The sequence below is a fragment of the Panicum virgatum genome, chromosome 3K (genome assembly GCF_016808335.1).
Source record: "Panicum virgatum strain AP13 chromosome 3K, P.virgatum_v5, whole genome shotgun sequence".
Taxonomy (NCBI): domain Eukaryota; kingdom Viridiplantae; phylum Streptophyta; class Magnoliopsida; order Poales; family Poaceae; genus Panicum; species Panicum virgatum.
In genome coordinates, this window is record NC_053138.1 from 26,307,859 (window position 1) to 26,330,767 (window position 22,909).

At 49.6% G+C, this 22,909-nt stretch overlaps 1 protein-coding gene and 1 long non-coding RNA gene across 2 annotated transcripts; one reads left to right on the forward strand and one right to left on the reverse strand.

Annotated features, from left to right (window-relative positions):
• Window positions 1–1,302: 1,302 nt before the first annotated feature.
• On the forward strand, window positions 1,303–7,496 carry LOC120698690. The gene is made up of 3 exons (XR_005684985.1): window positions 1,303–1,898; window positions 6,734–6,854; window positions 7,223–7,496. It is a non-coding gene; the product is annotated as an uncharacterized LOC120698690 (long non-coding RNA).
• A 5,538-nt stretch (window positions 7,497–13,034) lies between these two features.
• On the reverse strand, window positions 13,035–15,437 carry LOC120700767. The gene is made up of 3 exons (XM_039984997.1): window positions 15,350–15,437; window positions 14,244–14,611; window positions 13,035–13,443 (listed from the first exon to the last, which is right to left on the reverse strand). Exons 1-3 carry the CDS (start codon window positions 15,435–15,437, stop codon window positions 13,243–13,245), a joined length of 657 nt encoding a protein of 218 aa, XP_039840931.1. The 3' UTR covers window positions 13,035–13,242.
• Window positions 15,438–22,909: the final 7,472 nt, after the last annotated feature.

Genomic DNA, 22,909 nt, shown 5'->3' on the forward strand with positions numbered 1-22,909 from the left:
GGCCGATAGGCGATAGCGAAGTATCTTCAGATAAAGCAGCACGGGCTCCTTAATCTATGCGCGGTTAACGTAATACAGTAGTAGTATTTCTGTACAAATAAAGTACCTGTCACTGCAGGATTAAGTTTACTAAAAAAACGTGAAATTCCTTTAATGAAATAGTGTCAAGATCAAAAGTGGCGCGCAGGTGGGTTACGCAGCAGGAAGTGACTGCATCTCCAATTAATTCGTTCTTCTGCACCTGAGCACTCACCACCTGCAAGGACAAGGCTCAACTCAACGGTGTCATTACCGAACCAGCAGTGGCCGCGCATGGCTCTCTGATTAAAAAAAAGGGGGACCTCTTAAGATGGGAATGGGCCGGGTCGACCCAATGGGTGGTTGGCCCGACCCATGAGAGCAAGGCCAATGAGTCATGTGAGCCGGCCTCAAATCAGAGAAGGGTCCATAGAAGTCGGAACCTACCGATCCAATGGGCAAAATGGGTCGACCCAAAACAATCCCACCATCCCATACCATCTCTCCCTACAACAACCTCTTAGATTTCTGTGATAATTATTTGGTGGCAATCTTTTTTTCTCTAATCCCAATCTGTTTTTATTGCCTTCGTACAAATTGATCAATTGTTCGTGACGTGTCCGGGTTCCTGGACCAGAACTTGGGGTCGAAGTTCTTTTACTACTCAACAGGTACGGTGCGCTCAAGACCCCGGTACATATCTGGAAATCGCCATGGCCAGAATTCATACCAAATCTAAATAGGCCCACGTGTAATTGACTTGAGATGAACCAAATTAAAAATCAGGTGGATACCGTATGTGCTTTAGAAATAGCAGGTAAAGAAAGGCAAATATATTTGTGAGTGCTACGGATAAAATTGGTGTAAGTATAGAATATGTATATGTTATAGGAATTTTTTTACAATGGTTGGGGGAAGAATGGATGGCTCACAAGGCTCAATCCGACGGTTTAAAATTGATAAGCATCAAGAGGCATAAAAAGAAAGGCACCTATAGGCATCAAATACATACTTAATGGTGAACCCATATACACGAGATGCCTATTAAATTGATAGGCCCAACTTAAAAAAGATAAATATGATAATCCTATTTTTGACATTATATTTTGTACTCAAGAATAAGATAGTAAATCGATATTAATTGGAATAATGTTTCGATTAGTATAGTCGAAGGAGGTGATTTAGTGGACTATAGTCTCTTGATGAATAGGGTTTTGATCTGTTTTTCATCCAGCCGGCGGCGTGCCTTCATCCAGCCGGCGGCCATCAGGTTCATCCGCTCCGAGTGGCTCGCGCTTGCCGGGCCCAACTTCCGCCCAAGCCGGGCTCGGCCATCTGCATCTCCGGCGGGTAGCAGCAAGATTCCGCGGCGCTCGACCGACGCGACGTCCCCGGTGTGGACACCGCACTCCACCTCGCGGTCCGACTCCAGCTCCCCTCCATGGCTTCCGCGCTCGCCGGCGTCGGGGCGGACCTACCCAACCCTTCCCTCCGGCGGCGGCTGCGTGGCTTCTTCATCAAGACCCCATCCTCCGCCGCCACAACCTCGTCCTCCGGCGACTCCATCCGCCTCTACGACCTGGCCACGCGGCCGACCTCGGCCCTCTCATTGATCCCTTGGCCGCCGTCTCCGCTCCTGTGCTGCGGGACTCCCTCGCCGTCTACCACGAGCTGACGACGGTGCACTCGTCCTTTACGACGCCAATGACTTCGCATTCCTCGCCATGGTCCGTGCCTTCCCGCGCCACCAGGCCGCCGAGGGGCTCGCCGTGCATGATGGTAGCGCTTGCCATGGTTGACCCCGTCCGCGGCCGCCACAAGAGGGGATTGTTCATGAGATGGACTGCGGCAAGATGGTGCTCGTCGCCATGCCTGCAAAGGTGCTGCCACTACCATACCCTACGCTTCTTGTTGAGGATGCTTAGGATTGAATGATTAGCAGTAGATTAGGCTGCGAGTGCTGAGAAATTACTGAAGTTTATCATCCTGCGAATGTAACTTAATTCAGCTTCTCGGATGCCCATAACATGCTGGATTAAATTCTAGGTGTAGGTCCTGCTTCATATTGTCCTTGGGTTTAGATGATTACCAGTGGAGTAGTGTGCAATTACTGAGAAATTGCTTGCATTTATGATCTGGTTGAATGCAAATTTGGCCTCCTTCAGCTTTGTTGGTTTGACAGACGACTTGCCTTCTATTTTTTTTCGAACCGAGGGTAACCCCATTTCCATTAACCAAACGGAAATACACGAGTTCAGAACAAGAACCGGATGAGGGAAAGGGGAAAGGGGGAGTCACGAGAGGAGGAGTAAAACCCCTGACCTGATCTTCAGGTAGGGGAATTTTACTCAGGTGATTGTACCCACAGGCCCAAGAATCCCGAGCCCCCAAGTGCCACCAAGTTTAGCCAACTAGGCTTACAGACCAGAAAGACAAAGCGAGGATAAAAGACAGAGTCTGCAAAAGTCTACTAGAACTGCCAGCTAGACTGCAAAAGGGTGAACGTCCATCGCACAGCCTTCAGAGATCATCCTCACGATCGTCTTCATCATCTTCATCAGGAGTAGCTTGAGTCAGAAGTAGAGGTTGAGAGGTGGAGGGTTGCGACAACACTCTATGGGTGCAGGAGAGAAGGGTCTTGACACCGGCCAAGATAGTAGCTTGCATTTCCTTACTGTAAAGACCTGCCCAGTAAGACAACATCTCACAAGCATGAGAAATAATATCCAGCGGATTGGTTAGCATTTTTTTGTCAAAACAGGCTTTATTCCTTCTTTTCCAGATAGCCCAACAGAAAGCAGCCAAGCCCAGATAGCCCAACAGAAAGCAGCCAAGCCCAGGGTATGAAAAGAGGTTCCATTCGGAAGCCATCTATTTACCCATCTCTTGTATTGATCGATGTCAGTAGGGATGTTATTGGCCCCTAAGCTCATAGCTATAATCCCCCAGATAACCTTTGCCACCGGGCAACAAAAGAACAGGTGGTTGATGTTTTCATTATCAGAACAAAAGTAGCAGGAAGGGTCACCCACCCATTTTCTCTTAATCAAATTATCCTTAGTAAGAATGACCCCTTTTTCTAAAAGCCAAAGGAAGATTTTGATTTTATAAGGAAGTTTGGCTTTCCACAAATGTTTGAAATTGGACCCAGACTCATCCAGAGACAGATGGTCATACATAGATTTAGAGGTGAACTTTCCACCTTTGCCCCAGGACCAGGCGATAATATCTTTGGAATCAGCAAAGTTATAAGAAAAGGTCTGATTAATTACTGAAATCCACTGCTCAAATAAGAAGGGAGGGAGCCATCTGGTGAAGGTTAATTGACCATGAGCAGCCAAGAAACCATAGAGGCATAGACTGTGATGCTTTTCTCCTTACAAAGAAAAAAAAGGACAGGATGGGTGATGCATAGAGGTTGAGAATGTAGCCAAGGATCTGTCCAGAAAAGGGAATTCTTGCCATTTTTTGTAGTGATCTTCCTCCCTCTTAAGTAGAAAGGTCTAACCTTGAGAAGATCAGCCCAGACAGAAGAATCATCTATTTTGTGTTTTACATTTTTGCAATAAATCAGATTTTATATATTTTTCCCTAACAATATCTTGCCACAAACCTTCCTCAGTGTCAAGTTTCCACCACCATTTGCATAGGAGGCTGACATTCAGCTTCCTAATGCCCTTAATCTCCAAACCACCTTTCTTTTTACTTTTACACAACATCTCCCATCTTACTAAATGATATTTTTTCTTCAATCCATTCCCTTGCCAGAAGAAGGATCTTCTTTGCTTATCCAGATTCTTGGTGACAGTAATAGGTAAGAGGTACATTGACATGTGGTATATGAAAGTGCTGGTCAAACTGGAGTTAATAAGAGTAGTTCTCCCAACAATTGATAGACAACTCCTTTTCCAAGAGGCCAATTTTTTCTCATTTTGTCCCACAAGTTGTGTCTAGTCAGCCACATGCAACCTGCTTGGGCTAACAGGGACCCCCAAGGTATTTGATAGGGAATTTCCCTACCTGGCAATTAAAAATTTCAGCATAAGTGAGACAAAGTTCATCATCACCATAGATAAGAATAACTTCACTTTTATTAAAGTTGATCTTCAGCCCTGACATCAACTCATACATATATAACAAAAGTTTCATGTTTCTTGCTTTTGTTAGATCATGTTGTAGACAAATTATAGTATCATCTGCATACTATAATATTGCAACACCTCTGGGGATCAGATTGGCAGCTAGACCAGAAATAAGATTGTTGTTCTGTGCTTGTCTGACCATCCTTGCCAAATAATCAGCAACAAAGTTGAAAAGGATGTGAGACAAGGGATCCCCTGTCTTACATCTTTATGACTCACAAAATAGGGACCTTCCTGATCATTCATCTTAACACAAATAGTACCACCAGTCACTACTTTACTAATCCACAAGCACCAAGTTTCATTAAAGCCCCATATCTTTAAGCAGTAAAAAAGAAATGCCCAATTGACTTTATCATAAGCTTTCTCAAAGTCCAGTTTCAGGACTACCCCCATTGCCTTTTTCCTTTTAGTTTCATGTAACACCTCATGTAGTGCAAGCACCCCATTCATGATGTTTCTTCCTTTAAGGAAAGCAGACTGGGATTTGGAGATAAGTTTATTAGCTAGAGATTCTAGCCTAATAGTCAGAACCTTGGTAATCCACTTGTAAAGACAATTAAGAAGACCAATGGGTCTGTATTGTTGAATTTTTGCTGCATCTTGAACTTTAGGTAACAGTGTGATAATCCCATAATTGAGTCTACAAACATTCAGAGTGCCAAGGTAGAATTCTTGGAAGAGATCCAAAATATCTTGATTGATCACCTCCCAGCAACACTAGTAGAACTCTATAGGAATTTTATCAGGACCTGCAGCCTTGTTCTTTTCCATTTGGAAGAGAGCATATTTAATTTCAAATTCTGAGAAAGGTTGGGTAAGGAGAAGATTATCTTCCTCAGTGACCTTCTCATCATCAAGCCAGAGATTAGGATCAATGGGAAGGATGTTTCCAGGTGCTGGGCCAAAGAGTTGTTTATAATACTAAGTGGCATGATCCAAAAGAGCTGCATCACCTTCAATGGTACTGCCTTCATTATCCAGGGAAAGGATCTGTTTCCTTCTCTTTATACCATTGGCCACTCTGTGGAAAAACTCTGTGTTCACATCTCCCTCTAGAAGCCACTTCTCATGAGACCTTTTGAACCAATACAGTTCTTCTTCACACATCTTCATGATGGTGTGGATAATATGAACTTTCTGCTGTAATTGATCTATGGACAGCAGATTGTCCTCTTCTAATTGTTCCAAGATAAGAAGTTCATCTTTTAAATTCTGCTTGGCTTTTTTCTGAGCACCACGCTGATTGAAAACCCACCCTTTTAGGAACTGTTTGACCTTTTTAATCTTTGCCTGAATTCTATCTAGAGCAGAAAGTCCAAAGCACTGTCTTTCCCAAATTTCCTTGACTAAGGGGATAAAATCTTGATGTCTTAACCATGCTAGTTCAAACCTAAATGAAATGTGTTTCTTGGGGGAGTCTGCTAGAGTGCTTAATATGATGGAATTGTGATAAGAGATATCCCTTGATAGTTTGAGCAGAGTAACCATAGGGAATAAGTCTTCCCAGTCTTTAGAGATGAGAGCTCTATCCAATCTTTCTAAGGTTGGAGGAGCTTGATTGTTAGACCAAGTATACTTCCCACCATTCATGTGGATATCAATGAGCTCATAATATGAGATGATATGATTGAACTTGTCAGAGTGAGCATGTGCCCCATTATTTTTGTTCTTCTCTGAAGAAAACCTGATTATGTTAAAGTCACCCACAACCAGAATAGGGTCTTTATTTCGACCACAGAACCTGGTTAATTCAGCTAAAAAGGCATCTTCGTGTTCATCCTGTGTAGCACCATACACATTAACAAGGTTCCATCTCTTCTTCAGCTTCTTGTCCCATAGGTTGAGTTGAAGCATAAAGTGCCCCTCTTGAAAAGAACCAACATCCAAAAGATCAGTATTGATTCCACTAAGGATGCCTCCAGATTTGCCCCTAGAGGGAAGCCATTTCCACAAGTATTGTTTCTGAGGATCAAACTTTTCAAGTAGTTTGTCTTCACACTCAGGAATCATTGTTTCTTGCAGACAGATGAAGTGGAAATGATGTTCATGAATAAGGTCTTTTAAAGGAGGAGACACCAGTTTTTCTAATGCCTCTACAATTCCAAAAGAGACCTTTCATGGATGAGATTTTTTAATATATTGAGGTTTTGAAGGAGCCTGGATTCCAGATCCCCTTCTTCCTCTATTAGAACAAGGATTTTCCTTGTTTTTGGTCTTGACAGGTTTCCTGCCAGATAGACTCAATCTTTTAAGGGTTTTCCTACTTCTCTTTGACTTGACAATAATAAAGTCATCAAGATAAGAGAGATCATCCTCACAAGATTGTAAGAAGTCTACTGTGTCAACATCAGATTCAACGAATTCCTGAGTGTTAAGGTTAGAGTTGGTAGGTTTATCAGTAAATTTATTCTGAATAGTCTGCCTAGCATTTTCAAGGTCTTTAAGCATGTTAATAGGAGCAAAATCAGTCTCAGTTGATTAATGACTTCTATTTGTAGTCTTGGATTAACTATTGTATGCCAAATAACAAAATTAATGACTTTACACTCCTGATTTGAACCATAATTTAGGTATTGATGGTAGCAGGTGATAATTTCAGAGCAGCAGCTCGTGACCAGATAGAAATTTGGGCTGAGAGAACTGGTTCAGAGATTGTCATCGACAATGATAAGAAGGCACAGCCTCCAGCAGGTATGACTGTATGGTCTGACGAGCATTATGAGATTAGTACTTTACTCATTGTTTAGTTGATAACTATCATTTTGTCTATGATCTACAGGAGATTTTACTGGTTATCGATGGCACAACTGACTTAAACTGTGTGCTGCTTACTAGTATTTTGTGTATATTTGCTCATGCAAAAGATGATGGCTCCTCAAGTTATAAATTAAACGATGCACTCTACTGTACATGTTTATGCTACATGTTGACCCCCTATTCACACCTATCAATTACAGAAGGGTTTTAGTTTGGCTGGCTTGGGCTGTTGGGCATGATATACAGTTGTGGTTCCATGCTTTTGTGTTCCTGACACAGCCCCTATCATGTTAGTTCTGCAGTAAGTCGACCAAGGGTGGGCGCAAGTTGATCACACGGAGGATCGCCAAAGGCAGGCACAGGATTTCCATGTAGCGAGATCCCGTGGCAGCTCTGGACGTTTTTTCTTCACAGCAGATTTGTACTGTTCTTTGTATGAAAACCTTAGTATTTCAAAGTCTATGTGTGCTTAACGAGTACCAACCCTATGTTATTAGAATCATGTAATGGGAGTTATGTCAGAACTTTTTTTTGAATGAAGTATGGCTGTGCTCTCAAGGGAGGTTTTTCTGTTCATCATCTTGTCTGAAATTTTTGAAGTGAGGTGTCTAGCTTGGTGCTGCACACATGAGCTCTGAGCTCTCGAATACCCATGCACCTCAGTTATCATAATGTACAGCTGAAGTCATAATGGTCGTCGTGCCGACCTCCGGGCTGTTACTGCTGTTGCGGCACAAACTGGGTGAGCTTACCAGTGCTGAAGCCTGAAACAGCTCTGACCAAGAACAATTCTGTAAGGGATCCGACAATGTGGCAGACAAGTAGTGAATAAGTAATGAACAAGTGATGGTGAAATTCAGCTGCATTTCAACAAGAAAGACTACCTTTCCTTGTCATAGTTTATGCTACCTATTTATCAGGTCCCGATCTACCAGAAACCAGAGCAGTAGGCCATAAACTCAGACATGCCCAAAGAAAATGGCGATCTCATTAGTAGCAGGAAATGGCTGATGCCTGTTGAACACACACAACACAAACAAATTAATTCATCGCACAAATCTAAAATCGCACATCACGGATTCGTATGTATTCCACGTCACAAGGGATAAGACATAACAAACTAGAGATGGTTGAATGATAACTTGCTAATAATATTTCTAAAACATTATGGGTCTACAAGCAGCATCCTTGACTTCATGAGTCTCTGTAAGAGAGGGAGAATAGTAGAGAATAATGACTTGTATTCCTCTAAACCCTAGAAGGGTGGGATATATCATTCCTATACATGGGCCTCTAGATGTGCCTCTATACATGGGCTCAATATACACCAACACTCCCCCACAGTCTGAACTACCGGCGCAGCGGTGTTCAAGACTGGACAACAAGAAAGCTAACACCCCCCGCAGTCTGAACTACCGAAGCAGCGGTGTTCAAGACTGGACAAGAAGAAAGTACAAAGGGCAAATACCCCCCGCAGCCACAACTAGCCACCTGCTACGTTGAGGCTGGAGCGAAACTCCGAGAAAGTCGAGGAGGGTAATCTCTCAGTGAAGATGTCAGCAAACAGGGAGGTGGTCGGGACATGGAGTACCCGAACATCGCCGATTGCGACCCTGTCCGCACGAAGTGCAAGTCAATCTCCACGTGCTTCCTCCGCTGATGCTGGACGGGGTTGGTGGAGAGATACACGGTGCTGACGTTGTCGCAGTAGACGAGCGTGCTCTTGGCGAGCGGGCTGTGGAGCTTCGCCAAGAGCTGTCGTAGCCAGGACGCCTCCGCCACGCCGTTAGCGACAGCACGGTACTCCGCCTCGGCACTGGAGCGGGAGACAACCGGCTGCCGCTTGGACGACCAGGAGACCAGGTTGCCGCCCAGGAAGACGGCGTTGCCGGAAGTGGAGCGACGAGTGTCCGGACAACCAGCCCAGTCAGCGTCGGTGTAGACAACCAGCTCAGCAGAGGACGAGCGGTGAAGCACCAGGCTGAGGTCCACAGTGCCACGGACGTACCGGAGGAGACGCTTCAGCGCAGCAAGGTGTGACTCCCGGGGATCATGCATATGGAGACAGACCTGCTGAACCGCGTAGGTGAGGTCCGGCCTGGTGAAGGTAAGGTACTGTAAAGCGCCGGCCAGACTCCGGTAGGCAGTAAGATCAGCCACCGGATCACCCAGATCAGCAGACAGCTTCGCCTGAGTATCGACAAGAGTGGAGCAGGGCTTGCAATCAGTCATCCCAGCCCACTCCAGAATATCAAATGCGTACTGCCACTGGTGAAGGAGAAGACCAGACGGGCGAGGCTCAACAGTGACGCCCAAGAAGTGGTGGAGCTGACCCAAATCCTTCATAGCAAACTCCTGCTACAGAGAGGAGATGACACTCTGAAGCAATCGCTGACTGGAGGCGGTGAGCACAATGTCATCGACATAGAGCAGCAGATAGACAGTCTCATCTCCACGGCGGTAGATGAAGAGAGACGTGTCAGACTTGGCCTCGGTGAACCCCAATGTCAGCAAGAACGTGGCGAACCAAGAGTACCAAGCCCGAGGAGCCTGTTTCAGACCATAGAGAGACTTGTTGAGCGGGCAGACCATATACGGACGACTCGAGTCCACAAATCTCGCTGGCTGAGAGCAGTAGACTGTCTCTGACAGAGTGCCGTGAAGAAACGCATTCTTCGCGTCCAGCTGGTGCACAGGCCAAGAGCGCGAGAGCGCAAACGAGAGGACCGTGCGCACCGTAGCGGGCTTCACGACTGGACTGAAGGTCTCATCATAGTCCACACCAGGCCGCTGAGTGAACCCCCGGAGAACCCAGCGAGCCTTGTAGCGCTCCAGTGTGCCATCAGCGTGAAGCTTATGCGTCCAGATCCACTTGCCAGTCACCACATTGCAACCAGACGGACGCGGCACGAGGTCCCACGTCTGGTTGGCATGAAGAGCCGCGTACTCCTCTTCCATCGCGCGACGCCAGTGAGGATCCGCCAAGGCGTCGCGAACAGAGGAGGGTACCGGAGAGACCCACGGCTCTCCCTGGTGGTGGAGAAAGTCGCGGCCTGAGACGCCATCCGCTGAGTCACCATGGGATGGATATGCCGAGGATCCCGATGGATGACTGGCGGGTGGTACACCTCCGGCTCGGCTCGAGAGGGAGCCGGAGGAGGCGGCAGTGAAGGCTCCGGTGTAGGCGTCGCAGGAGCCTCCGGAGCAAGGAGGCGGCGCCGAACGACGCCGGTACACCTGTACCGGCTGAGCTTACCTCTGCGGCGCCGGTGTCGGCGCCGAACGACGCCGGTACACCTGCACGGGCTGAACGTACCGCGCAGGTGCAGGGGAAGGCGCAGGGGCCGCGTGTGGCGCAGCAGGAGACACCGGGTCCGCTCGCGGCACGACCGGAGGTCTGGGGGCCGTGCGTGGCGCGACCGCGGGCACCGGGGCCGCGATCGGCGCAGCAGGGATCACTAGAAGCGGTGCCGGTGTGCCGGGAAAACCTGCAGGGAAAGGACAAACAGGTAACGGTGGCTGAACCACCAGGTCAGTCGGAAATAGAGACTCCAGCTCGGGGTCAGGAGAAGGATTGGAGGAGGTGGAGTAGGGGAATTCCGACTCGTCAAAGACGACGTGTCGGGAGATTAGGACGCGGCGAGAGGTGAGGTCAAAGCATCGGTACCCCTTGTGGTCAGGGGAGTAACCGAGGAACACACATCCGAAGACCCGATTGTGGTCGTAGCGAGGAGGGGTACCGAAAAGAGCGTGGTGGGGAGTGGGAGCAGGAGAAGCAGTGGACGGAAGACGGTTGAGCAAGTAGGTGGCGGTGTGGAGGCAATCAGCCCAGAAGCGCGGGGGCAGAGAGGCCTGGATCAGAAGGGTGCGCACGACGTCGTTCGTCGTGCGAATCATCCGCTCAGCCTTGCCGTTCTGAGGAGAGTTATACGGACAAGACATACGCGGCTGAACACCTCGAGAGAAGAAGAAAGAACGGGAGGTGGAGTTGTCGAACTCCCGCCCGTTGTCACAATGGACGGCCTTAACGGTGAGGGCGAACTGAGTGGACACCCAAGCAAAGAAGTGGAGGAGGGTGGGGAATGTCTCAGACTTGGCGTGCAAAGGAAACGTCCAAGAGTAGTGCGAGAAATCATCAACCACCACCAGATAGTATTTATAACTAGAAAGACTAAGAACAGGAGAGGTCCACAGGTTACAGTGAACAAGATCAAATGCATGCGTCGCATGCGAAGAAGAAGAAAGAGGGAGCCGAATATGACGACCGAGCTGGCACGCATGGCAGAGGGGCTCAGCAGGAGCCCTAGTACCAGAAACATCGGTACTACGACTGAGCTGAACCAGAACGTCACAGCCAGGGTGACCAAGACGGCGGTGCCAGGTGTGGAAGACGGTGTCACGGCAAAAGCGGCAGACCAAGACGGCCAGGGCGAAGAAGAAGGCGAGAGTGGTGCAGCGGAAGAAGAAAGGCGAAGGTTGTAAAGGGGTCCCGTGTTGTCACACCGGAGTAGCGAACGCCGGGAGTCCGAATCCTATACAGTGAGGCCAGAAGAATCAAACTCGATGGAACAAAAATTGTCAGCTGTAAACTGACGAATGGAAAGAAAGTTATGAACCATCTGAGGAGCAACAAGGACATTCGTAAGATGAAAAGAGCCAGGAGCAGAACCCACGGCGGTGATAGGAAGGCAAGACCCGTCACCAACCATGATGGAAGAAGGACAAGAGGGGTGTGGGGGTCGGACAGGAGAGAGGATATCGGCAAGTGGGGTGGTGTGGAAGGAGGCACCTGAGTCGGCGATGCACTCGGTGCTGACCGGCGGCGTCCGCCCCATGGCGCTGAAGGACTGCGCGAACAGGGGAGTAGCAGCAGCGAGCATGGCCGCCAGCTGGGGCTGAGGACGAGGCCCCCCCTGACCATGAAACGGCCACATCGGGATGCGCCCTGGCCATGGGTTGCTGAAGGATGGCCAGGGCGTACCTCCAGGGTCAGGAGCAGGAGTGGGAGCCGGAGTCGGGGTCGGAGTGCCCCGACGGCCTCCACCAGTACCACTAGAGGTAGCACCGCCAGCACCACCACCACGTCCGCCCCGACGACGACGCCCGCGGCCTCCTCCACTCCCGGTCTGGCCGGTGAGAGGAGCACCAAGGACGGGGTCGGCCCGGGATCCAGATCCAGAGGGCAGAGATTGGTGGGCCTTGGCGGCGAGGAGGGTCGCGGCGAGAGCAGCTTCGGCCGTAGCAGCGCCGGCGGCGATTGGCTGCCCGCTGAAGGCGGCGGCGGCGAACGGCCCGTCCGCGGGGGGCATCCCAAACAGGCCACGCGGCGGCGAGGGAGGCAGCGGCCCGCGCAGGGTCCCTGGGCGCGAAGGCCTACGCGGCGTGCGTGGCGGACGCGACGGCGGCGTGCGCGGCGGCGAGGGAGGCGGCAGCGGCGGTGGCGCCGCCGCTCGTGCCCCCTGCGCCCGCACCCCCTGCAGCAGCAGCGGGCCGGGAGGAGGAGGTGGTGGCTCGCCCGCGCCGGGCGCCGCGGCTGCAGCCAGCGCGGCGGCGTAGGGCAGCGCAGCCAGCCAGCGAATCGGGCAAGGAAGGGGCGGCGGCCGGCCCGGGCGCGGCGGCAGCGGCCCCTGAGGCCACGGCCGTGCCGTGCCGAGCACAGGAATGACGGCAGGCCACGGCTGCACCCTACCGGGAGCAGAGCCGCACCAGGCCGTGGCAGGAGCGGGAGGACCCGCGCCCTCGGCGGCCGTGCCCAGGGTGGCCGCGCCCAGGGCGGCGGCGCAGCAGGCCGGCGCGGCGGCGGCCTGGAGGCAGCCCGGGCTGTGCGGCCGAAGCCCCGCCAGATCTTGCAGCAGGGGAGGGAGGTGGGAGGGAGGAGAGGGAAGGGAAGGAGAGGTCCGGCGGCGCCGGCGGCCGGCCGGCCATGGAGGCAGCGGCGGCGTCCATGAGCTAGGCTGATACCATGTAAGAGAGGGATAATAGGAGAGAATAATGGCTTGTATTCCTCCAAACCGTAGAAGAGTGGGATATATCGTTTCTATACCTGGGCTTCTAGATGAGTCTCTATACATGGGCTCAATATACACCACCAGTCTCATATAGCAAAAATGAAAATGAAGGAACATAACCCAAGTATTCAATTTGTAAACAAAATCTCGGTTCTCAAAATTGAACCACATCCTAAGCATTTAAGAATCCTCTGGGAGATGCCGTAAGTCTGGAGACTCCGCTTTGTTCACTAAATACAGATGACAAATTTTAGTCCCTGCTTTAGCATGATCATTCACCATTAGCTTTACGTCTTCTGCTCCATTGATCTTGACTAACCCAGCTGACAAATCAATCCCTGGAACAGAAAGGAGGTAGTACAAGGAGGGAACGACGGCTGGGGGCCCTGATGATCCTGAAATGGGTTTGCAATAACGATCAGCTGTGGCGTCTGATGCTTTGGTTTAAGGCCACGCACAGAATTAGTTCTGTTGCCCATTTGGCCCATCGAAGTTTTGGATTGTGATGACTGAGCCTACATTTCGATAGGACAAAAGTGAGAAATAAGAAGCTAAATGAAAAATATTTTCAAAGGCAATCTAACGACTCGAGCAGTAATGTTCACCAGCCAATTACTAACAAGATACTGAAATCAGTAACACCAGCAAGCATGGATGTCATTTGGGGCAACAAACTCATTGTACCCAAAACATTAAACTATGGAGTTACCTGACTACAAATTTTATTCCACTGTGATTGCTGTTCACAAGTTAAACTACAACATCCAAGAAGAACGTTTTAAGGTGAACTGGAGCTTAGTTTACTCAAGTCATGACCTGGCACACCACATGCTTCACGAGTAACCACAAGGCTAAAGGAACTAGTATGCATCTTTACAAGATATATAGTGGTCTGATAGAAGATCTCGTGAGAACTCAGTATAGATCTCGTGAAGCTCATCGAGGTAATATGTGCATCACAAAAACAAATCCTGACAAATCAGGGTACTCTCTTGAGACCACAACTTTTGATAACTATGCATGCCTGCCTGTTCAGTGCTTCCCTTCGATCTTGTCTACCTCTACCATGTATAATTATCACTGATTGTCTAACCAATTCGGTGTCATTTATCTAGGAAAATTTCGTGCCAATTGATCTTGCATTGTATATAAGCTGCATTTGCTGATTTCACCCATTTATGATGTTTCTGCAGCGTGAGCTAACTGAGAAGCAAATATGTAAGTTGAAAAATCAAAAGGTCCTTGTGTCGATTACTTCAGGCAGAAAGCTAAAGCTTGAGTCCCCTCGGGCAATGGTCGGAGAGGAGGGACTCACCGTGGCAATGGCGGCGACGTCGTCGGAGCCAGGAGGCGGGCGCACTGGTGGCGGAGGCGACAACAGGGGCGAGGGCGAGGGTGACTGCGCGGCGGCCGGTGCGTGGGCGGCGTCCGTGTCGTCCTCCCAGGAACCCGCCGGCCGGGCCCCCAAGCGTGCCGCGGCGGCGCTCCCGGTCCCGCACCCGCTTCTCCACGACGAGGAGAGCCGCGACGCCTGGCCGCCGTCTACCAGCGCCGCGTGGCGAGAATCGGCAGTGGCGGTGGAAGCGGAGGCAGCTACGGGGGAGAGGGAAAGGGCGCGGCGGGAGGCGGCGTCCGTGGGTTGGGGGAGGAGGCAGGTGCACGGACGGGGCGTGGTGGGGTGTGCTTATTCCAATTACTAAGGTGCCCTTCATCAATTAAATTTAATTAAAACTACTAATTTGGATAAGCACCCACAACCACCGTAAAAGATCTCTAAGATCTACGTAATCGAGTCGTGAATTGAAGGCTTGTCTGACTCACATATGGAATAGACTAAGACCCACGTGTTAATGACACATAAAACGGGATATTGGCTTCCAAAACTCAAAAGTATAGAGCATGCTTAGAGAAGGGGGGCTCGCTCGCTCGCTCGCCGCTCGCGACCCCGCCGCGCGGCGGAAACGCCACGCCCGGGTGAGATCCGCGCCGGCCTCCGCCGCCCCCGTCGCCGCCCCGCCGCCTCCGATCTCCACAGGGCGGGAGGAGGAGGAGGAGGGGCAGAGGGAGATGGCGGCGGAGGAGGGGGCGATGTCGCCGATGAGGATGCTGGCGGAGGGGCACCTGCGGGTGGCCACCGGCGGGGGTGCGCCGGCCGACGGCGGGATCGCCGTCAGGCACCTCCCGCACCACCACCCCGCAAAGAAAGGGCTCAGGATGGCGTTAACTCCTCCGCCTTCCCAGCACGACGCGGCGCGTGCCGGTGAGTGCGCCGCGCAGGCGGCCGGAACGATGTCAGCGAAGACCGCAGTCGCAGGGGGAACTCCGAGTCCGCCGAACCGCGGCGATATCCCGGTGGAGGAGCTCCTCCGACACAGAGATATCTGGCGCAGGAACAACGGGTTGGGGTTGAAGCCGGCGTACGGCCCGCCGCCGACTCCACATGGGGGTGCTCCGGAGACGCGCGCAACGTGCTATGCTCCATCATCAAGGGTGGGAGCAGAGCCGCCATGGGGGTGTTGCTGGTGAAGGAGGTGACCTCGGCCTCCGAATGTGGCGAGGAGGTTCGATCCAAAGCGGGTCATCAACCTCGCGCCGATAATTGCCGGCTCAATCGGAAAGGGAGAGTGGCAGCATTTCGATAGGTGGCTCGAGAGGATCTCCGTGGGGTTCGCGGATGCCGATCGGGAGGAAACTCCGAGGAAGCGAGAATCCGGCTTGCGCGTGAAATCAAGCAGAATTTGTTTGCTCCTGCACGACAAGACGATGACCTCATCACCAAAACTGAAGACGATGAACTGCTCAGCCTGGACTCGGCGTGGAATCAATTGAAGACCGCATTGAGGAAGATCCCAATGCCAACTACAGAGAAAAGCAGAGTCCCAGGGAGGCGGGAGGACTCAGATTTGGAAAGGAGGGACGCGCAGCGTGATACCAGCGAGCCACTTGGCGGAGATCGGGGGGAGAGGAAACTCGGGCGATCGATTTCTGAAATCTTCGACCACTCCTGGCGTCCGGCCCACGAGGAGCAGTGGATTTGGGTACCCAAACCCGCCCTGCTGGGGGAACCTGGGTATCCAGCCCGTCCAGAAGAAATTAGGCGTGAGGGGTGGCGTGCGAGATGTGTGGTGCGCGTTCTTCCACCGCCGCCGCTATCCCGTTCCTTCGCAGAGGCGACCTCACCCATGGCGCGCGAGGAACCCCGAAATCAGTGGGGGGGAGAGGCTCGGGAACCAGCCAAAGCGCAGGATGGAGGAGGAGCGAGGAGGGAATCGATTCCAACCAGGTGGAGACCGCGTGGGGAGAAGGGAGGTGGATCCACGCCGGGAGTGGCAACGGAGAGACAGATTCAACAGAGAGCAGGATTCATACAGGATGGGGGATCCCAGAGGTTTCAGAACTGAAGAAGCATCTGGGAAGAGAAGGGCCATGGAGCCAACAGCCTCCGAGCGTGAGAATTACCAGCAAAGCCAGCGCTCGAGGTATGACCAAAGCCACAACCCCTACCCCTCGGTACTAGACCGTCTAGGACCCAAATCTGCTGATCAGGCTTCGAGAGGGAAAATGGATTCCACCAACGACAGGGGAGGAGCTGATGCAGGGAAGGATGCTGTCAATGGAGTGTGCTTCTGGTGTCGCAAAGAAGGGCATCATCAAGCCACATGTACCAACCCGCCCTTCTGCTTCAGATGCAAAAAGGATGGTCACATCTCTGCCAAATGCCCGAGCAATCAAGGCTGTTCTTTGAACATGTATGGTTTTGGCTTCCCAAACCAGGGGTTCTACTGTCTGAAGATTCCGGGTGCGGCCAAACAAATGTCTACTGAAAATGTGGGGCTAATTCAGATCAGGAGTGGAGAGGCAAGTACTGAGAGGCTGGAGGACGAACTGAAGAACCTCATTGACAAAAACTGGGCATGGAAAGTGAGAAAGCTTACTGACAGAGAGTATTTGGCTACCTTCCCAAACAAAATGCTGCTTGACACCTTCTCTCGGTCCAAAAGTTTGGATCTCGCCTTATACAACATCTCTGTCACCATATCTCACTCGCCTATGGACCCAAGAGCGACCTCTGCCTTACAAACCGGCTGGGTGCAGTTATTCAATGTTCCTGATCAAGCTCTAAACACTGAGGCAGTAACACTGATTGCAGAGCTAGCAGGAGAGGTGGTGGCAGTCGATGAACTGTCGATAATCAAGGAGGGACCAGTGAGAGTCAGACTGTGTGCGCGAGATGTGTCCAAACTTAAAGGCTTCGTGGAAATCTTTGTCGATGGGGTGGGATATGAAGTAAAGTTCATACCAGAATTGAAAGGGAAACAAAGACCAACAGCTCCCCCACCTCCAACACAAGGAAAACCCGATGATGATGAAGACACGGAAGATGACGATGCGGACGATCTCTCAGACTATGAGGGGGGAGATACGTCGCAGACTGCAGGAACCTATGGGTACCAAACACTCCAGTGGCTCGAAATCTGGGAGGCCAGCAAGCAACAACCAAGTAAAATCTGTAGGAGGGAAAGTGCAGGAGGAGGGTCCACAATCTGGTGAGAAGCTAGGAGGGGGAGGTGCTGGAAATTCACCCACTAGCTATCTACGACCCCAAATCTGACTCCTTTAAGAACTTACATGCGGATCAGGAGCTGTTTTCGCAAGAGTCTAACCAATCTGGTGTGGAACTTGACAATGAAGTGAGAGAGATCATTCCTCAAAACCACTTCTTGGTTCACACGGAAAATGGGGGGGCACATGATACTACCACAAGAAAAATGGCCAATACTGAAACTGAGGCAGCAAGCAATTGCAATGGAAAGCCAGGGAGCTGCTATTGATTCAGATCATATTCAGGATTCCCAAGAATCTCTAGGGGGGAGAAGTAATGGAATACTCACACACAATGGAAGAAGACCTAGTGAGGTTGAAGCAGGATAATCAGGAAGGGTGGGAGGTTTACTCAGCCAAGAAAAGTAAATGCAAGACCAGGAAGCTACCTGCGGTTGCAACAAGGAAAAGCGTGAGGGTCCCTTCAACCTGCTCGGGTGGGTGTGGTTTCACTGCTATTTCAGGTAACACCCAATCCACTTCTCGTGGCTTTACTATTCTTAATTCTAGTGAAGAAGAAGATCTAGTTAACATTGCCTTAAGTTGTGATATCACCTTGGGGGAGAATAAAACTAAAACTGATGTTACCATTAATGCTATGCAATTAGAGGAAATTTCTAGAGCTTCCCTTGCAGAGGCTGCCTACAACTTTAATTTAGCTAAGAGATTGAAAGAGGATCACAACTTGGAGGGGGGGAATTAAGCCTAGAAATAGTGAATAATTCACAAAGGCTGAAAGAAAATGGAATCTTATATGGGGGTGATGACTTCAATGGTGAAACTCAGCCCCCTTTGAAAGGACCTTAGGCTAAAAATCTGGGCTTGAATCAACTAGGGGGTGCTGTTGAAACAACAAACTAACTTGGAGCAGAGTGAGCTGGAACCGGGGGGAGAAGATATGCCAAAAAAAAATTCAGACTTGACTGCAACCAACACCCAGCATGAGGCAAGCCAAAAGGGGGGGGGGGCGAAAAGCTGCAGAATTGGGAACAAAGAAAGGGGGAGCAAGCTGAGTAGAGAACTCAAGTGCATAAGTATCCAATGAAAGCAATCATTTGGAATATAAGAGGGTTGGGGGGAAAATCTCGTGTCAGACAACTCAGAGAATTAATACAAAGTGAGCATGCTGACATTGTGGGGATTCAGGAAACAATTAAAAAGGATTTCACGAACAGGGAGCTGGAAAGTTTGTTACCAAAAGGGGGATTTAGCTGGCATTGGACCCCGGCATATGGTCACTCCGGAGGGATTCTGCTGGGAGTAAAAGAAGACGTCTTACAAGTGGAAAACTGGGAGACTTCAGAGTTCTATGTGGGAGCCACACTAAGGCACAGGCTCCTAAATATCATATGGGATTTTATCACAGTTTACGGTCCAGCGGACCATACTCACTCCCCGGAGTTCCTGGACTGTCTTACTAGCAGATGTGAGAATGCTTCTCTACCTTTTCTTTTGGGGGTGACTTCAACTTAATCAGATGTAGCGAAGACAAGAGCTCCGGGGTCTGTGACAACAGACTGATGGACCTGTTCAATAACTTTATTGAGAAGTTTGAGCTTAGAGAGCTACACCGAGGGGGAGGCAAATACACCTGGACTAATAAACAAGACATACCTATACAAAGCAACATAGACAGAGTCCTTGTCAGTACCGAGTGGGAGGAGAAATTTCCCTTAGCAACCCTGACCTCTCTCACAAGGCTGGGTTCAGAACACAATCCACTTGTACTAAGTCTTGGGGGGCGACAACCTCAAAGGAATAAACAATTCTTCTTTGAGAAACAATGGCTGGCCGAAGAAGGTTTCTTGAACATGGTAGATGCCAAATGGAAAGCCTATAAACACAAGTGGCCGGCGGCAGCTTACTCTCTAGACAAATGGCACAGCGGATTATGCCAGCTTCAACAATTTCTAAAAGGTTGGGGTGGCAATGTTCATGGGGCCTATAAGAGAAAGAAACTTGAGATTATCTCTAAGATCAAGGGCATCGACCATCGGAATGAAAAAACCGAGCTCGGGGAGGAGGAAATCCGGCAGAGAGATTGCCTGGAACTAGAGCTTGACAAGCTAATGGAAGCATAAGAGCTTTGCTGGCAACAAAGAGGGAGTGAGAAATGGGTTCTGGTGGGGGATTCTAACTCCGGTTTCTTCCATTTGGTGGCAAATGGAAGGAGGAGGAAAAAGACCATCCTATCACTAGAACATGACGGAGAGGTAATCACTGATCCAGGGGGGATCCAATCGGTCATATATTCATAATACAAACATCTCTTTGGGAAGATGCCTATTAGGACAGTCACTTTTGGGGGGGACGCCTGGAGGACTGATGGTAGACTATCAGAGGCAGACAACATTGAGCTCACAAAACCCTTTAGCGAAGAGGAAGTGAGGAAAGTCATTTTCGATATGAAAGAAGACACTGCACCAGGCCCAGACGAATTCGGGTGACCTTCTATAAGCAATGCTGGGAGAGTATCAAAGAAGAATTGATGGAGATGATTAATTATTTCTATTTGGGAACACTAGACATAGCCAGGCTAAACTATGGGGGTGATTACTCTGATTCCCAAAGTAGAAAATGCTAACAACGTGAAGTTGTTTCGTCCGATCTGCCTCCTAAATGTGAGCTTCAAAATTTTTACGAAACTACTCATGGCCAGACTCACTACAGTGGCAGATAAAATTATCTCCACGTGTCAGACAACTTTCATCAAAGGACGTTATATCATGGATGGCGCGGTCATGTTACACGAGATTGTACATGAATTGCAAACAAAAAATATGAGGGGGCTAATTTTCAAAATAGACTTTGAGAAAGCCTACGATAGCATTTCTTGAGATTTTGTTGAGGAGGTGCTGAAAATGAAAGGATTCAAGGATCAGCTTCGAGGATGGATTATGCAAACGGTTAAGGGGGGGGGGAGTTTGCATAAACATAAATGGGGAGAACGGACCATACTTCAGGACACACCGTGGGCTCAGACAAGGTGACCCTTTATCTCCTATTCTGTTCAACCTGGCTGCTGACGCATTAGCTCATATCATGACTAAGGCCAAGGAACAAGGACTTGTGAAAGGGGTTGTGCCCCATTTGCTTCCGGGGGCGGATCACTCATTTACAATATGCTGATGACACGGTGCTCATGATGTAGGGAGACCTAAGCTTAGTTAGGAACCTGAAGTTCCTACTCTATTGCTTCGAATGGATGTCGGGTCTTAAGATCAACTACCACAAAAGTGAGCTGATCACCTTCGGAATGGATGAGGGAGATCAACAGGCCACAGCTAATATGCTTAATTGTAACATTGGGAAGATGCCCATGAGATACCTCGGTTTCCCTATAAGCAGCAAAAATGTGGGTGTGGGAGGTTTCAGTAACATAATAGAGAAAATGAGGAAGAAACTGCAACCATGGAAGAGCAAACATCTATCCTCGGGAGGGAGACTGATTCTAACAAATTCCTCTCTCAGCAGTATGCCAACCTACACTATGGGGGTGTTCATGTTACAAGAAGGAGTTCATAAACACATGGATAACATTAGAAGCAAATTCTTCTAGGGGGAGATGGGGAGAATTTTAAATATCATATGATGAAATGGGAGAATGTTTGCTTACCAAAAGACTTCGGAGGGACAGGTATCATAAATACTAATGTTTAATGAGGCACTCCTGCTGAAATGGGTTTGGAGAATATATGTCAGTAAAGATGACGACTTGTGCTGCCAATTGCTAAAAGCCAAATACCTCAAGCTCAAACCGCTTCTAAGCTGCAAGGGGGGGAGAGGCTCGCAGTTCTGGAGAGGGATTAACAAGATCAAACACAAGTTTAGCTGGGGGGGCACTTTCTCAGTAAACAACGGTGCGCTAACCAGATTTTGGGACGATGTTTGGTTAGGCCATACTCCACTAAGGATTGCTTTCCCGAGATTGTATGATCTGAGCAACAACAAGAACGACAGAGTCTGCCAATTCTATGCAAATGGCGACTAGAATCTAAATTTCAGAAGAACCCTCGACATCATGATCTTGAGACGTGGGGGATTCTCATGGACTTGCTCGAGGACACACATTTGAATAATAACCAGGACTTGGTCACCTGGGGCATGGAAAAATCTGGTGTATACACTACCAAATCCATGTATAGATGACTCTCTCACGGGGGGGGGGGGGTTGTCAACAAACGGCTACGCAGGGTGTGGAAGAGCAGAATTCCCATGAAACTGAAAGTATTTCTATGGCGGATTTCACATAACAAGCTGCAGACATGGGTGGCCCTTAAAAAAAGAAAATGGAAGGGGAGCCCGCACTGCAGCACTTGTGGGGCCCTGAAAACAGCATAACATATTTTTTTTTAATGCAACATTGCCCGGTTTATTTGGGTTAGTTTCAAAGAAGCGCTGGGCTGGAACCGGGCTCCTAGGGGGTGGCAGGATTTTCATGATACATGGCTACCTTTTGGGTGTAATGATTACAACACTAAATTGTTCTTACTTGCAGTAGTTCTTTGGACACTGTGGGTCTCCCGCAACAAACGAGCAATTGAAGGGAAATTCCCAAGGCGTCCAGTCGAGCTGATGTTTCAATGTATGGGATTTTCGCAGAGATGGAAGCCACTGATGCGGGATGGTGAACAGTACAAGCTAAGCAAATGGGGCGAGCAGGTGACGCAGTGGATAGAGATGTTCCAGGAGCAATTAAAGAGGAGACCGCCGGCTGACGACTTCATGTGATGTTTTGCGCTCTTTTCTGTCGCTTTTTGTCTCTAGGGGAGGAGAGCTCCAATCTGGTGTTTAATCTTAGCTTAGTGTGTGTCCTCAGTTTCTCCTAGCTTTCTGTCGGAGGGTGTTTTTTCTTGGAGCTGTCTTTGGCTAAACTGGTATCCCCAGTATGCTCGTGTCTTGTACCCGATACCTTTTATATGTTTTCTATAAAAGCTGGAACGCTTCTGCTTAAAAAAAAGACACATAAGACGGACCAAATCAAAAATTTAGATGAAAACCTTACTCGCTTTAGTAATAATCTAATCTAATAGGTATAGATATAGATATATTATTATGTACGGGTCAACCCATAATACCCGTTGGGTCAACGAGGCCACCTACGATTGATAGATTGGGTCCGCCCGTGGCCTCACAAATTGACTTTGAGGCCATAGGGTCAGGTCCAAGGTCAGGTCCGGGCCGGCCCATTCCCATCCTGAGGGACCTCCACCTCCACGAGGAGCCTCCCCGCTGATGCACATGAATGATATTCGGGGTTTCTAAACTCGGACGGTCCAGGGATCCATTCAAGATGCTCGGCAATCCGACGGCACCCTTCCGCGTCTTTGGTGAAGGAGAACAAAGGGGATAATTCCTCAGAAACTCGTGCACGTTGTA

What these genes read in the sequence shown, in the direction of transcription:
- LOC120700767 (XM_039984997.1), bottom strand. Translation starts at nt 15,437, where the DNA reads ATGGCGGCTCTGCTCCCACCCTTGATGATGGAGCATAGCACGTTGCGC. An exon ending in TGTGGAGTCGGCGGCGGGCC is followed by an intron (nt 14,612 to 15,349) that starts GTACGCCGGCTT and finishes AATTGGAATAAG; the next exon opens with CACACCCCACCACGCCCCGT. An exon ending in ACGTCGCCGCCATTGCCACG is followed by an intron (nt 13,444 to 14,243) that starts GTGAGTCCCTCC and finishes ATCGAAATGTAG; the next exon opens with GCTCAGTCATCACAATCCAA.